Below are 15461 nucleotides of genomic sequence, written 5' to 3'. Positions count from 1 at the left end.
GGTGACAGCTCCTCCCCCCTGTTAACTTAGAGTGGCCTATTCTGCCAACACCTATCTTCTTGTTGTCTCCCTCTCTGGAAGCAATACACAGAGACCAACTGCCAGCTACACCTAGGCATGGGACCCAGGATCGAGCTGCAGGCACCAAATGTTTAAGACTAAAAAATGCTAACTTTTTGAAAATCGCATTTCCAGAATTGTGACTGAAAATCTTCCTTCACCATTAAAGAGAGCTTTCAATTACAATTCTTTAGACACCAAACCCGAGCTGCTATCTGCTCCCAAACTGAAGTTACAGCTTATTAAATGTAATAAGGAAACTCTAAAGTTATTATATAGGATTGGTAGGCCTTTCAGTAGTGAAAAACGAATTAAGGTTTTTTTCACTCCCAGGACATGTAAAACTTGAAAATACATCTCCCACCTTTTAAATACAGTACTCCCTCCCCTCCGGGCTGTTCAGGGCCTACCCTAGGGGTGTTGAATATGTATTAAAGAAGAAGGTTTAGGCCTGACAAAAGGTCTATTTTGCAAGGTTAAAATTGTAGTTTAAAACTGCACACACAGACTGCAATGGCAGGCTTGAGACAGGTTTAAAAGGCTACCTAAGTGGGTGACACAACCAGTGCTTGGTGGCCTATTAGTAGCATTTAATTTACAGGCCCTGGGCACATGTAGTACCACTTTACTAGGCACTTGCAAGTAAATTAAATAGGCCAATTGGATTAAAACCAGTTAAACCATGTTTAAAAATTGTACCAAGTTTAAAGGATTGAGCACAAGCACTTTAGCACTGGTTAGCAGTGGTAAAGTGGGCAGAGTCTCAACACCAGCAAAAACAAAGTCCGCATAACAGGAGGGTTAAAGGCAAAAAGTTAGGGGAGAATCACACCAAGGATCCCAGGTCTAACATTGGCTGATAGCTTCCATAAAGCTTTACAAAACTTCTCAGGGCTTTAGTGAATACGGTTAACCTTTGTTTTCTGGTGAGCATATTCTGAGCCCAGGACAGACATAAAAATTTACAGTTACTCTAAGTAGCAAATAGTGGTTAGCATAACACTACTACTCCAGATAATCTATGTTGAATGTACCAGAGGCCAGACTGAATGTGGGGTGAAACTAACTACACCTCTAATTTCTGGAGACAGCAGGTAATCCTTGCTTACTGTAAATTGGTCATACATTAAGGATTAAGATTAAGGCCTACTGCAGATAGGTCTTCTGTTAAAGATTAAGGCCTCACTTATTGCTCAATAATCCCATGTACTTTTTTCCTATGGAATACTGGATCCAAGCATGTTCTTTATTTGACATTCATCAGTGTGTAAGAGGGAGAGGCTGTAGGGAGAGCTGCCTTCTGAGAACTGGAGGGACACAATATATGGTCCAAGCAAGATAAACTTCATAACATCATTTACCTTTAGTTAGAATCATTGTTTGTAGCTCTTTAAGCTTTTCTTGACTCGGTGAACATCAGCAGGGTTCGCATTTAAATACCACAGCAATGTTTTACATCACCCATCAATCAGGAGGGCTCTTGTGGGTTGCTTGCTTCTAGCCTGTGGATCTTTAGATCTTTATGAGCCAGAGGGAAGCAATATATTTACTGCTTGTGTGTAAGGTAATGCCAGTTAGAAAGCAACAGTCTCATCATAAATGGTCCCGGATCTTGTTGTGTTACCACAAATGTTTTTACAAATCAGAAACCTAAGCTTTGCCTCAAATATATACTTAAATCATTAGAAAGAGTGCTCTTCGTGGAGGGATGCCCACCGCAACTAGAGGGTGAAACTAATGACTAGAGGGGCTGTGAAGGTCAGAAACTACTGTAGAAGATCTTCCCATCTCGGTTAGGATTGGATCAGAAACCAACAGTGGGTGTTTGATGTGCATCTTTCTCTTGTCTTAGATTTGAAGCTGCGAGGAAATCCATCATAGGAAGGTTTAGGGTCATAGTCGGTATCATTGGGTTAGAACAAGGGGCTCTAGTATACATTTGTTATTTCTAACATAGGTTCCCTCTCTAGGTTGTCGCATCACAAAGACTTTGAAATAATGCCTCCATGTTTAAGAGGTTCAGGAGCTGCAGAATGACGGATGGCTTTAAGTGCCCCTAAATATGTAAAATCACAGTACGGTGAATGGTGCAATATATTTTTCCTGGTTTGAAAGGGACTGCAAACGATATGCGGTTGTTTAAAATGATCTCTGTAGGGTGCATTCTTCAGTCAGTGAAACAATCACTTAACATATGGCTAATGTGCTTTGAATCACCTGCACGTATATTTAACAAAATGTTGTTCCTCTGCTGTAGACAGAGGAAAGATTTAATTTAATATTAGGGGCTTTGATGTTGCCCTGACCATACCTGTATGTTGTGCTTCGAGGTAGCTATCAGGTCAAGTATTCAGTGAAAAATAAAAAAGGTGGTTTAGACTACAAGTGCTGACTTTTGTACTTCAGAGCTCTGTAGAGCCAAAACTAGGGACTATTTGAGAGTGCAAAAAAATGATAGAGTTCCTTAGTGAAACTGGTGTCAGGTTGGCGGTTTAGAACTACATTGCTAGTCGGCTAGCAGCTGTCAAGACCTAGTTGAAAGGGCTGTTTTTCCATTTTCTTTTTCAGTTTTGTAGAACGTGAAGAGGACTTGACGTGAAGCAACAGTCCAGTGAGGCAACGTTATTCTGCATATAACAAAGCAACAAAAGTAGTCTCTTATTTTTGCATTCTTCTGAGAGAATTTACAGCGTAGGGGTGGATTTTTTGGGTACTAACCGCTTCTTGGAGGTTGACTGTTAGAAGGAATGGGATATGCAACACATGGACAATAATCAATGACTTTGACAGTTGAATTGAACTAACCCTTGAGCTGGGTGAGAGATTTGATGATTTCACTTCCACAGTGATTTCTTCCAGCTTCTTTCAACTTCGAAAGATCAAGAAAATCGCCCATCTTCTGACACATTCTGCCCTCATCCAAGTGGTAATTGCCTTGGTTCTTTCTCGCCTTGATTTTTCTAACTCTATATATCTGGCCCTCCCCCTTACTCTATCCAAACGCCTGCAGATTGTCCAAAACCAAGCTGACAGATTAATATTCAAAAGCAATCGCAGGAATTTGGCGAAACCTTTGCTAGCCTCTCTTCATTGGCTTCCTATCGCTTACCGGATCACCTTTAAAGTGGGATGCTTAGTTCACAAGGCCCTTCATGGCAATAGCCCAAGGTTCATTAATCATCTAATAAATAAATATGAACCGACTCGTAACCTTCGCTCTGCCCACCAGTCCCTCCTCAAGCTGCCACTGTACAAGAGAAAACGACTTGGCGGATGTCGATTTGCTTACCTTGCCCCTAAGACTTGGAACGGCTTCCCCCTGTCTCTTCAGACCTGTACTAATCTGGCAAAATTCAGGGGTGCTTTGAAGACTTGGTTATTCAAGCAAGCGCACCGTTAGGCTATTTTTTCACCATCTGTCTCCTCTCAGCGCCATGAAACCTCTGGGTGACCGTGCGCTTGACAAATTCCGAATAACATAACATAACATAACATCATGGGCTTAAACAAACCCTTCTGTCAGTAGGGTAAGGTGGGTGATCTTAGTATAATGGTTAGGAAGGATTTCCAATTTGTGGGTTGGAAACCACCGGTGTGAAGAACCCTGAACAGAGCACAGTAGAGGGTAGGAATTGCTTTATTTTGAGGGGGGAGGACAATCTATACTTTTGCTATGTGCCTGTTGACTTGGATGGCACTGTTGATTGTCAATTCTACAGTTTTTGTTTCTTTCTCGATGTTCAGTTCTTGGTTTTGTGAGCACAGTGCAATTATGCAATTAAACAGTATTTATATTTCTTTTGTAAGGTTCCATCATTACAGATTGTCTTGTGTTTAGTAGCAGGAAAAAAGTAGGTATTCCTTTTTCAAAGACAAGGGAGACAGGCTTTGAGTTGGTGGATGACATTCAAGAGTATTGGAAATGAGATTAAAAGGAATAAGCTTTTCCTCCAGGATTTTTACTTCTCCATGGATCTATTAAATCAAGAGTATACATTATTGGAAAAAACATTGTGTGGTACTTGAGTCTGAGAGTGCCAAGGTGTATTGGTTGTATCCTTGAAAGGGCAGAAAATACATGTACAAAACTCAATTATAATAAAACTTGCCCTGGAGTTTATTTACTGATTTGTGTGGATAGAGTTCTGAACAAGCAAGTTTGGACAGAAATTCTGCAAATATGTAATCCATGTACCTATCTTTACATTTATTGCTTACATTGTGCCCCCTCTCCCACCCCCTTCCATCTCGGATGGTCTAATAATTTAATGGGATGGTTCATAGCAGCACCCTTAAGAGATGAAATTTGGGAATTACTATCAAAAGATATAGAGTCAGACATAGAAAGCATTTTGAGGCCGCAAATGACCCAATTAACGGGATTGGGCCGTTTGCAACAGCAAGAATGTTTTTTAAATGTACATACTCCATATTGGGTTTCTGCAACTTATTATCGAATCACAATTTGTGTTTGCGAATCAAGTACGATTCGGTATTTGGCAGGGGCGTGTTTAGGGAGTCCCTTCCAAATACCAAATTGGTATGGTATGTATTAATGTTTTGCGACCAAATTAGGATTGCAAAATATACATTTTTTGCATACTACTTAAAAGTAATGGTAATCATTCACAAATGGGATGGGATCCCCATGGGACCCTTTCCACTTTGATAATTTGAAAAAAAGAAAACTAAAAGCAGGCAGTTTCCTTTTTTTTTTTTACTCGAATCACGTTTTTCTTCATGGAAATGGGCAGTGTAAAAAAAAAGAAGAAAAAACTTTCTTTATTAAAAAGCAATCACAGACATGGTGGTCTCTTGACCCCAGCAGGCCACCATCCCCATGATAGCGGTAATTTCTAATGGGTCACTAATTGCGACCTACCTCATTAATATTCATGAGGTAGGTCGATTTGCGACTCCACTAGGTATCGCTATGTTAAAAATAAGTCTTCAGTGGAAATGGCAATTCCTAATTTTTGTACACCTGGCTTATAGTGTCTAATCTCAAAGAGAGTACCCAACGTTTAGCCTACTTTTGTTTTGTGCAAACGTGCAATATTAGGTTTTAGATGTTATGCATAACCCAAGTATTGATTCCCTTCACATTAAGGATAACTATTCTCAGTGGACTAAACACTGATGTCTGTTTCTACAATTGGGAAAAAGTACCCCATGCAGCCCATTTCCCCAACCTACTTGCCCCCTTTTCTATTTACGCCCCTTAACTGCCCCATCCCCAATCCTTCTCTCTCCACACTCCCTCTGCCCCATCCTCCCAATTCCAATATACCATCCCAAGGGAACCTGCTCCACTTGTGGGGAGACCCTCTCGTTACCCCTTCTAATAAGGATGAACTGGAGTGCATCCTAAGGGGATGGCAATGTCTTTGGGTGAGTTTCTACTCTCCTCTTGTTTGGTGCCCCATATCTACATGTACATCATAGGCTCTTAAGGTTTAGGGTTTTTTCGTGGCTGGAATAAGAAGTGCCTGGGATCATGGCACTAGTCATAAGCAACCTGTGGTTTCCCATGGTAATACTGGATAAACCAAACATCTTGTAACCCTCTTTAGCAGAGATATGCTGCTTGTTTCTTTTATTAGCCAATAGCTTATTTTTGGGGTCTGGTCTGCTTGGAACTGTTCAGTAGTTTACATTTCTCTTAAGATGCTTTAAAATAAAGTTTTAATTTAATTTGGAGGTGTCGCAGAGGATTTAGAGTTGGCTAAATCAGATGGGTTATCGTGTTTGAATAGATTGAGGTTTTAGTTTTTTGTGAGTACTCTGTGGCCTTTCTGTCCTTCTCCTCCCTCAACAATGTAATTTCTTGTTTGAGTATGGAACTAGAGTTACTTTCTTGACTGCTCTGTGATCCTTCTTTAAGCGTGATCCCATCATATTTGTGGCTTCCATAGAGCTCCCTTCTAGAGAAAGAAATATCCATGAGAGTGTCCTATCAGGACATTTCATCTCTAATATGTTCCGGTTTTGGACTTGTTTTATAAACCAAATAAAGCCCTGTGTCACCTCACACCCCTCCTAGATGAAATAGGCAAAGAGGAAAAGTCCACATTTCACTGTACAGATTATCTCCCCTCTGATATAGGAACATAGCCCTTCCCTTCTCTTTCTTATCAAGGCAACAACTACTCACTCATTCAGATGACAGGATTCCTCATCTGGGTAACTTTCCACCAAAGATGGTTTGTACACATCAGGTTGCTCAGTCCTGTTTTTATATGGCGGGGCGGAGGCATGTGCACGCTGGCTGTACGTGTGGTTTAATGCTGGGGCTTGTTTGAAGGAAGACAAGCCGACAGAGGTTCCCCAAATTTGAGAGATGCCAAAAAAGGTTGGTGCCACTACTCATTCTAAACCATAGCATCCACAAGCCGAGAGCCCACACCTGTAAGCACGAACGGCAGGGTGAGGAAAGCTGACAGGTTCAAGTGTTCCAGTGCTGGAACCAAACAGAAAGAAAGGCCTGTAGGGGCAGGATCTCCCGCGACAGTCACTGCCTGGTATTGCAATGACAGAACAAGGCAGTCGGCTGTAGAGAGTGAAGACAAAGTGGGTCCTGGATCAAGCAGCAGGTATATCCAAGAGCTCCGGTAGCAAGCTGCCTGTTGGTTGGATTATTTCCCGCTTGACTGAGAATTTTGATGGTAATAAGGACTGGTGAAATTAGACCACATAATATTGATTCAAAATTGATGATGCAATGTAGGCGGAATTCAGAAATCATTTTTGGGGCCTTAAATGCAAAATGAGTGGATTATTTACTAGAGCATTTCACAAACAGGTGTAGAAAATGAAAAAGCAGACCATTGGAGAGCTTTCAGGAGGGCCCTCATATGCAGTACCAATGTCCACAGTGAGCCATGAGGACAATTGACTTGTTAGGTTTTGCATGCGGTGAAAAGCAGTTCTTGAAACTTAATATCCAGATATCTGGAGCTAGGGTCCCACTGCAAAGACTTTTTACAAACTGGTGAATGCTGAATACATTTCTATACACTTTGCTCAGATGTTTCAGTTGATCAACACAACAATATACAACCTCAAAGAGGCATGATTTTAAAGAGCTTGGTCCAGTCATTTGTGGTGTCCATACCTTCTTCTTATATTGGCAGCTCCTTGAACCAAGTCAGGTTAGTCCTTCACAGCAATCATGTTGATTGCATGGGTCAAGAAGCTATGCAGTTTAGACCTTAAAATTTACTGTTGAATTGTTTCAATATCTACAGGAGGCTAGAAGGTCTTCTACTTGCTGAAGAGGAGTGACTTTGAATTTAGTGTGATTGCTTCATTTGCCAATCAAATGTATGATATTCTTCGATTATATGTTATTCACAAATGCAAAGTGGTACAAAAGGGGGTGGTGATGGACGGAGCATCTGAACCAATCAAACACTCACACCCAGTCAACAGATCTGGGTTTAATCCATCACCGTTCTTTAGCCCACTCTGCCACCCCAGTTCAGACATGGCCATATGCAAATCAGTCTGACCCTGTGCCTCATGGGAACAGTCCAGCCCGAACTGCCAAGCCATGCCTTCCCCGGACCGGAAACAAGCTTCCGAGGACCGGTTTCTGGCATTTCAGCCGTCTTCAGCCCGGCTTGCTTGAATCCAGTGGCAAAGTGAGCAAGGGACTCACGTCTGAGCACGCCCTGCCAACTTATGGCAAACAAAGTGGTACAAAAGGGGGTGGTGATGGACGGAGCATCTGAACCAATCAAACACTCACACCCAGTCAACAGATCTGGGTTTAATCCATCACCGTTCTGTAGCCCACTCTGCCACCCCAGTTCAGACATGGCCATATGCAAATCAGTCTGACCCTGTGCCTCATGGGAACAGTCCAGCCCGAACTGCCAAGCCATGCCTTCCCCGGACCGGAAACAAGCTTCCGAGGACCAGTTTCTGCCATTTCGCCGTCTTCAGCCCGGCTTGCTTGAATCCAGTGGCAAAGTGAGCAAGGGACTCACGTCTGAGCATACCCTGCAGGCTTCTTTTTTTTATTTTCTAGTTAATAACAATCTTTTCGGAGGTTGACAGAGTAGATTTCCACAATGGATTTCACCTGTTTTGCAAAATATTTGAAATACGGTTACACTATAAAAAAGACTTAACTAGTCATTTCAGCAGTTTAAATGTTATATTACTACAATTTGAAAGGTAACAATTAATAAAAAACACAGTTAAATGACTAGACATATATCAAGAAAGATTCAATCATATCCTATGATTATAATAGATATAGCCAAATAGCAGCATATTGTGGTTAAAATAAACAATTAAGACATACTATAATAATGTATTGTGTTAATAACAAAAACACTGCATTCCAAGTGATATATATGTAACAGAAGTAACAGTTTTGAATGACCACTTATACACTTTTTGAATTCTAAAATATTCTTTCTCAATGCAGAATATTTCCGCAAAGAATTGGGTAAGTTTGATCAAATACGAGTTGTCTTGATTTTATACCATCTCTTCCCATTTTTCTTCGTTTCATATAGAGTATTTATTTCCTTTCAGAGTTCAGTCGATTCAAAGGATTTAAAGGTAAGAGGAACTGGCTGAGGCCACAGGTATTACCCTCGCTTCCCTCTTTGCCAACTCCGGCGGGACGTATGCACATAAACAAGTCAATATAGCTCTGTGTGGTAAACCACAGCGTAGACATCCATCGCTAAGCTGCTGGTCGCTGACTCACTTTTTCTTGTTCTTGAGGTAAATGCATACCATTGATTTAAGTAGCAATGGTATCTGTTTTTAATGCAATAGATTCAATAGCTTTAGAACACTGATTTCCAGCATAGGATGGGTCCTTGCTTGATTATCACAATATCCACAGACACTAAATCTAAATGGAACTCATTCAAATAGTGGTCATCTTGAATGCCTGTCATGGGGCCAACCCTCATTGACCTTGGTTCCACATTCTTTCTATAGAAAATTAGCACTGCAGAAACATTCGATGGCCATAAACATAACATAACGTGTATTTGTAAAGTGCACATTCACCAGTCTCTTGACGCTGAAATAACAGATGTTTAATATACCTAAGTCAGCGGTACTCATTTTATCACCTTGAACCGATTAAAGGCTGAGTGGACCTTGTGGAATTCAAACCTGTGGCCATGATGTCAAACACAGATTCCTGAAGTAGATGCATTAGTCCACTGAAACACCAGGCCTAATTAGGCTTGGTTACATCACAAAAGCGTACTCTTATGAATATTTGAATTACTGCTGTTGTCGTCTGCATCTTTTATTAATATAGATTTTTTTTTTAAATGTTGCTTTTAACAATGAGGTGAAACATTCCTGATAATAACACATATTTACAGTTTACAGCAACCAATAGTAATACATTGATTAATTATGTATGCACACTATAACAACATGTTGGGGAGCATACTTAGCTTCTATAAATGGCAATATGGCTATTAATGTGCTATAATTGAAACAAGTGCCTAGTATTCTGATAGATATTCTTTAGCCTAAAAAAATGGTTACCTCATTTAAAACGCATCAGCATTAGTGAATTCTTAATCAACGTATCTAATACAAAAAAATTAATGACAGAAAAATTAAAACTTAATCTAGATTGTACAAAAATTGTGAAAAATATGCCACTTGGATATATTTCTCGATTTAGACTCCGTTGTGCCAAAAAAAGCAATATAGCGCCCCACTCTGAACATTGACAGCAGTTAATACCCTCTGCAAAGTTAATTAACTGCTTTTAATTGAGTGAGTGGGCAGGTAACAGCTCTTTATGCATAGCATCATGTGAACTATTTGACTGTTGGCATTTGTCCTGCAATATCTCCCAACAGAGGCAGACAAGTATTCCTGTTTTCTTCATGTTCGTACGTCACACTCATTATGCATTATTCCCCCTACCTGTGGCCAAAAGAGCTGTAGTATGGGGTCATAACAAAACAAGAACAGAAGTGAAATATTAACATCTTTTTGTGACATTTGTAATAAAGCTTAAAACATTGAAAGAACATATTAGAACCAGTTGTTGAATGGTTGCACAGAGTGATGCTGTGGTGTTCAGTGGTGCTGAGTGATGCTGTGGCCTTCAGTGGTGCTGAGTGATGCTGTGGCATTCAGTGGTGCTGAGTGATGCTGTGGCATTCAGTCGTGCTGAGTGATGCTTTGGCATTCAGTGGTGCTGAGTGATGCTGTGGCATTCAGTGGTGCTGTGGCGTTGAGTGGTGCTGAATGATGCTGTGGCATTGAGTGATGCTGTGGCATTGAGTGATGCTGTGGCGTTGAGTAATGCTGTGACATTGATGATGCTGTGGCGTTGAGGGATGCTGTGCGCTGAGTGGTGCTGTGGCGTTGAGTGGTGCTGTGGTGCTGCAGAGTGATGCTGTGGTGGTGCAGAGTGATGCTGTGGTGGTGCAGAGTGATGCTGCGGTGGTGCTGAGTGATGCTGTGGTGGTGCAGAGTGATGCTGCGGTGACGGTGAGTGATGCTGCGGTTGCGCTGAGTGAAGCTGTGGTGGTGGTGAGTGTTGCATTGTTTGTGGTGAGTGATATTGTTGTGGTACCTAGTGATGCTTTGTTGCTGCTGTGGTGGCGTTGAGTGATGCTGTGCTGGTGCTGAGTGATGTTTTTTATGGCCCTGAGTAATACTGTGGTGACCCTGAGTGGTGCAGTATTTGGCCCTGAGTGATGCTGTTTTTGGCCTTTAGTGATGCTGTGGTGTCACTGAGTAATTTTGTTGTGACACTGAGTGATGCTGTGGTGGCCCCAAGTGATGCTGTGGTGACCCTGAGTGATGCTGTGGTGGCCCTGAGTAATACTGTGGTGGCCCTGAGTAATGCTGTGGTGGCCCTGAGTTATGCTGTGGTGGCCATGATTAATGCTGTGGTGCTGAGTAATGCTGTGATTAAGGAGAGTGCTATTGTTGTGGAAGGCTTTGAATACAAAGTGGGAGCACACTGCTAATATTACCTTGGACTTTTATATGAATACAAGCAAACAAAACCAGGTTGCGTGTGGAGTGCGCTTGGAAATATTACCATTTTCAATTTACTCATGCACGTCAAGGTTTGGAATTTGTCTTAGTTACAAGCATTTGTCTTTGTCCTATGCATCAACACATAATAAAACGGACCCAAATGCGCTACATTTATAGTTAATTAGGCTGTAAAGAACAATATAACATAAATAGCAATAAAAGGTAAAAAAAAAAGAGGCAATAATACGAACTATCCAAAAACACCAGAGAGAGCACAAGGTAATAATAAAAATAAGTTTGGGTTATTGACATTGTAAATGACAATGCCTTTTATTTATGTGTTTGGTTTTAAAACATAAATAAAAGATACTGTCATTTAGAATACTAATAGCTTAAACTGTCACAAATGCGAGAACTGGTGCATTGCAAATGCTTCCCCAAATGCGCTTGCAGCTATGTTCTAATTTTTCATCAACACCAGCATTACTAGTTTCCTATTTCCCCAGCTTTTATATCATTTCTTTAGAAGTTTCACGACCTATATCAGATTAAAAAATGCATTTTTTTTCCCTTTTGGGGTTGGAGTTTTTAAAAAGTGTCCATTTGCTGCAAACAGTGGCGATGAAGTGATACCTTTGCTCGGAGTGCGCACCCCCTTTCGGCGGGTGTTGGCAGATGCCATCTTCAGCAAGGACAAGTTTTAAGGAGCAGAGGAGCCTGGCCATGCAGGTAGTGAGACGTGACGTCACAGGGGGCGGGTGCAAACATGTGTGTGAGGGAGAGAGTCAGATGGGGAAAACCTGAGAGGTGCTGCATGGCATGCACAGATGACGACAGTCAAAATCTGCACCAACCGGGATATATGCTGCCACACAGGAGGAGCTCAACTACATTACTATCGTGTAATCCAAAGTTCTTCACATAAAACATATTTATTCAACATTTCTCTTATTCAGTGGAGAGTCCTGAACAATGTAGCGACATTGGAAAGATGAATGTTTAGGACGACATGCTAGGATTCCACCTAGATCCTGGCAGGTCATACACAGATGAAACTGAGCGCTTGTTTATCTCTTGAAATGGTGAAGCGGAAAGACGTCACAATGCGCACAGAGATAAAACAAATAATTATCCCCACTCTTTTCTGCATGAGCATGTTTCAAAAGAAGCTGAACAGTTTCATCTGCAGATTTATTGTGCTAATGAGCCAAGCTGCAATCCGGGAGCTTCTTTTGAAACCTGCTCATGGAATTTGGAGCGGCACCTTTGATGTGCGCCGGACCCCGGGGGCGGTCTTGGAAAAGAAGGTGCCGAGCTGCTGGAGGCGGGAAACTCACATGATCTGAGGGGACTTGGAGTGGGTGCGGGGCGGAGCCGTGAAATAAAGACGCCTAAACTTTGTGGAGACCTGGCCTTAAACCCCACGGGAGCCAATGTTTTTCTGCATGTTCCTCAGTGCAGTAACCTCTGCTAGCCCTCCTACACCCGTAAACCTCTGGCACAGTTCATGTACACCCGGTTGGCTGCAGGTCACATGGCACCAGGCTAGGTTGCTCCTTTGTGCTGGACATACTGGGAGGAGGCACCCAAGAAGACGAGCCAGCCGCAGCTGTGTGCAATCCCTTCTCGAAGTTGTTGAAAGCCACATTCACAGCAATAAAAGCAGGGGGCAGGAGTAGGTAGCGAAGAAGGCGAGCCAGCTGGAGTGTTAAAAGGCGCGCTCCTTGAAATAAGAAGCAGGGCGGTGGAGGTGGATGAGTCTGCCCAGGTGACGAGCGAGCTGAAGCACACAGGACAGCTAATAAATAAATAAATAAATAAAGGTGCACATGAGAGGTGGGGGAGGGCAGCTTCAGCGGGGGAACAAAGGACTTCTGCATTTGTGGAACAGAGCATACCTAAAAGTTAAAACAAGCTGGTGTTAGTGATAACAGTAAATCTTTGCAAGTTTAAAAAAGCGGCACTGAAAGCGATCGCAAAAGCGATCGCTATTGTAACAAGCTCTCGGCATTGCTGTGGGGGTGAGGCGGGGGAGCAGCAGCCTTTGATGTGCGAGCGAGTGGGAGGGAACGACCATATGGGGTGTGATTGAGAAGTGAGGCCATGCATGCGCTGGGGAAGCGTCGCGCTTGAGTACATCACATGCATTGGGGACAATCCTCGCTGGTTTCAAGAGTTTGTTTCGCCTACATTAGATCTCGACATCTGCAATGCGCAAGCGCATTGGCAGAGGTCGAGACCTAAAAAGGATAATTAATAGCTGTTCTGGGCCTGCAGGCAATTGCAATGATGGTATTAGTACACCCTGACCCCATTGACCCTTATTATTCCTAATCCTTTCATTATTAATATGTTATTTAAAAGACCACAAGTACCACAGCAGCTCCAGACTGATCCAAAGCATGTATGTGATGGACACTTATATAGCACTTTCAATTGTATTTATGGCATTTAGCCACTTTTTCAACTTTTTCTTTTTCTTTCATGCAGAACTGGAGAAGCCATAATTTTATTGCATACGATGTTTTTTGGTATTTCTAGATCACTGCAGATTACTCAAGTTTACCTCACAGGAATGTAAGGGAAATGTGTGATTTTACATAAAGATTGAGTATTGCTGGGCACTGTGGGTAAGCAAATGTTGTGGGATCCGTGTGAAGTACACTACCCTGGACTCTCCTTTATGTCTAGTTTTCAGAAATGTCTGGGTTTGGTAAGTTTCCCCAGGCGGCGGCCGACCTAAAGCCGAAATGTACAGCCATTCAGCTTGGCAAGGGGGATGATAGTGGGATTTAGCCCAATTCTGCTTCCTTATATGTAAAAACAATGCCCAAAAGAATCAAAAGTTCCTCTCTCTTGCCAGGGCTGGGGTAGGCAAGACTTGATGTGCCAAACCCACCCTATTATTTTGTAAAACAAATACTTCTGCCATCTAGGGGCTTTCGGTCACCCTCTGCAAGGCAAATTGGGGCATCCCCCTTCTCTTACCCCCAGGAGGGCAGAACGACTGGTTTGTCCCTCATGGAGTAGGGCTATGGTCCAATGCCAAAGTGGGACGCCCACACTCATTTGCTTTGCCCAAATATAAAATCCCCTGTGTCTAGTAGACTTTCTACCACCCCTGTGGGGCAGATTTCGGGAACCTCCCCAGTTGGGGCAAACCTTCTATCGGCCCCTGGGGGGCTGAAAGGCTCTTGCCCATTCGAGAATGGGGGTATCGCTCGATTGAAGGGTAGGCTGCCCATCCTTTTGTTTGTTTTAGTTTTGTTTTGACATCCCTGGTGTCTGATGGACTATCTGCTCCTCCCGGAGCAAATTAGGGGCAATATCCGTAATCTGGGTATGGCCTTGGACACCTGCACACCTTTACTTCAACTAAAATGTAAAATCTCTATGTCTAATGAGCATTCTTCCACTGCGTCCACTCCCCTCTTCCCCCCAGGTGCACATTAGGGGCAATTTCCCCAATCTGGACAAAACTCCTATCTTCCCTCAGTTGGTCAAAAAAACTCAATTGCCACTTCTGGGGTGTTGGTATGGCTCAATGCTATCCTTTTGTTTGTTACGGCACCATGTTGAAATCCCTAATGTCTAGTGGACATTCTATTTGCCCTCCCATTACTTACTATTGGTGCTCTGTCTTGTCTCATTTATTTGCTTCTGTTTGACGTGTTTCTTCCAGTTCTTGTGTTTATTCCTCCCTGGGAGCATAGATTATTTGTCATTATTTTGATTCAGTGATTTGTGTGTTTTCAGAGCTCAACGTCAAGCAACTATTTTCTTGTTTTTTTAGCACTTGATGAGAGTGCATTTGTTTCGTTGCTATTTCCCCCTTTTCCCTGTGGACTGTTCGCCAATCACATCTCTTCTCCCCATCACGCTCTCTATATTGCTCCCTTCTGTTGTTTCCCCTCCCACTCCCTGCCCACTCTCCATTTTTCCTATCTTCTTTTTAAAAGCTTTGTTGCACTACGTATTTTTATTATAATTTTTTTCAGTTGTATTATGCTGCAGAATACTCCATTTAAAATAATGCACCTTTGTGCACTTTTTTCTTTTTGATGTTTAAATAACTTTTCCAGGATGAATACCCCACATGTTGGAAAGGTAAATTAAATAGAAAAATAGTGGATGTAGTATAGTGATACATACATTACGGGGCCGATTCCGATTCGGGGAAAAAAAGCGTCCGGCTGAATCGTATCTGGAGCCCTCTCCGTACGAATCGCACACGTCTGTACGAATCATACACGTCCGTCCGAATCGCGTAGTATGATCCGTATCTCGTCAATCCATCCGAATCGTCGTGAACTGTACGAATCGCAAGGGAGAAAAAGACACCGACCCTCACAGTGAACCGTACGATTCGTAAACATGCTGTACGACCCGACGGGTACGATCCGGACCGG

General features: G+C 42.4%; 1 protein-coding gene across 1 annotated transcript in view; it reads left to right on the top strand.

The window, feature by feature from the left end:
* The window catches only part of LOC144756174 (E3 ubiquitin-protein ligase TRIM39-like), a 200238-nt gene that overhangs the window by 165493 nt on the left and 19284 nt on the right, over positions 1-15461 (top strand). Inside the window, exons 8-9 of the mRNA XM_078645756.1 lie at positions 8498-8518; positions 8608-8634. Coding sequence (XP_078501882.1) covers positions 8498-8518; positions 8608-8634 — 48 coding nt within the window. The remainder of the gene's footprint in view (positions 1-8497; positions 8519-8607; positions 8635-15461) is intronic.

This window comes from Lissotriton helveticus, chromosome 5_1 (assembly GCF_964261635.1).
Source record: "Lissotriton helveticus chromosome 5_1, aLisHel1.1, whole genome shotgun sequence".
Taxonomy (NCBI): domain Eukaryota; kingdom Metazoa; phylum Chordata; class Amphibia; order Caudata; family Salamandridae; genus Lissotriton; species Lissotriton helveticus.
Note: the sequence above shows the minus strand (reverse complement) of the source record. Positions and strands in the feature narration are given on the sequence as shown.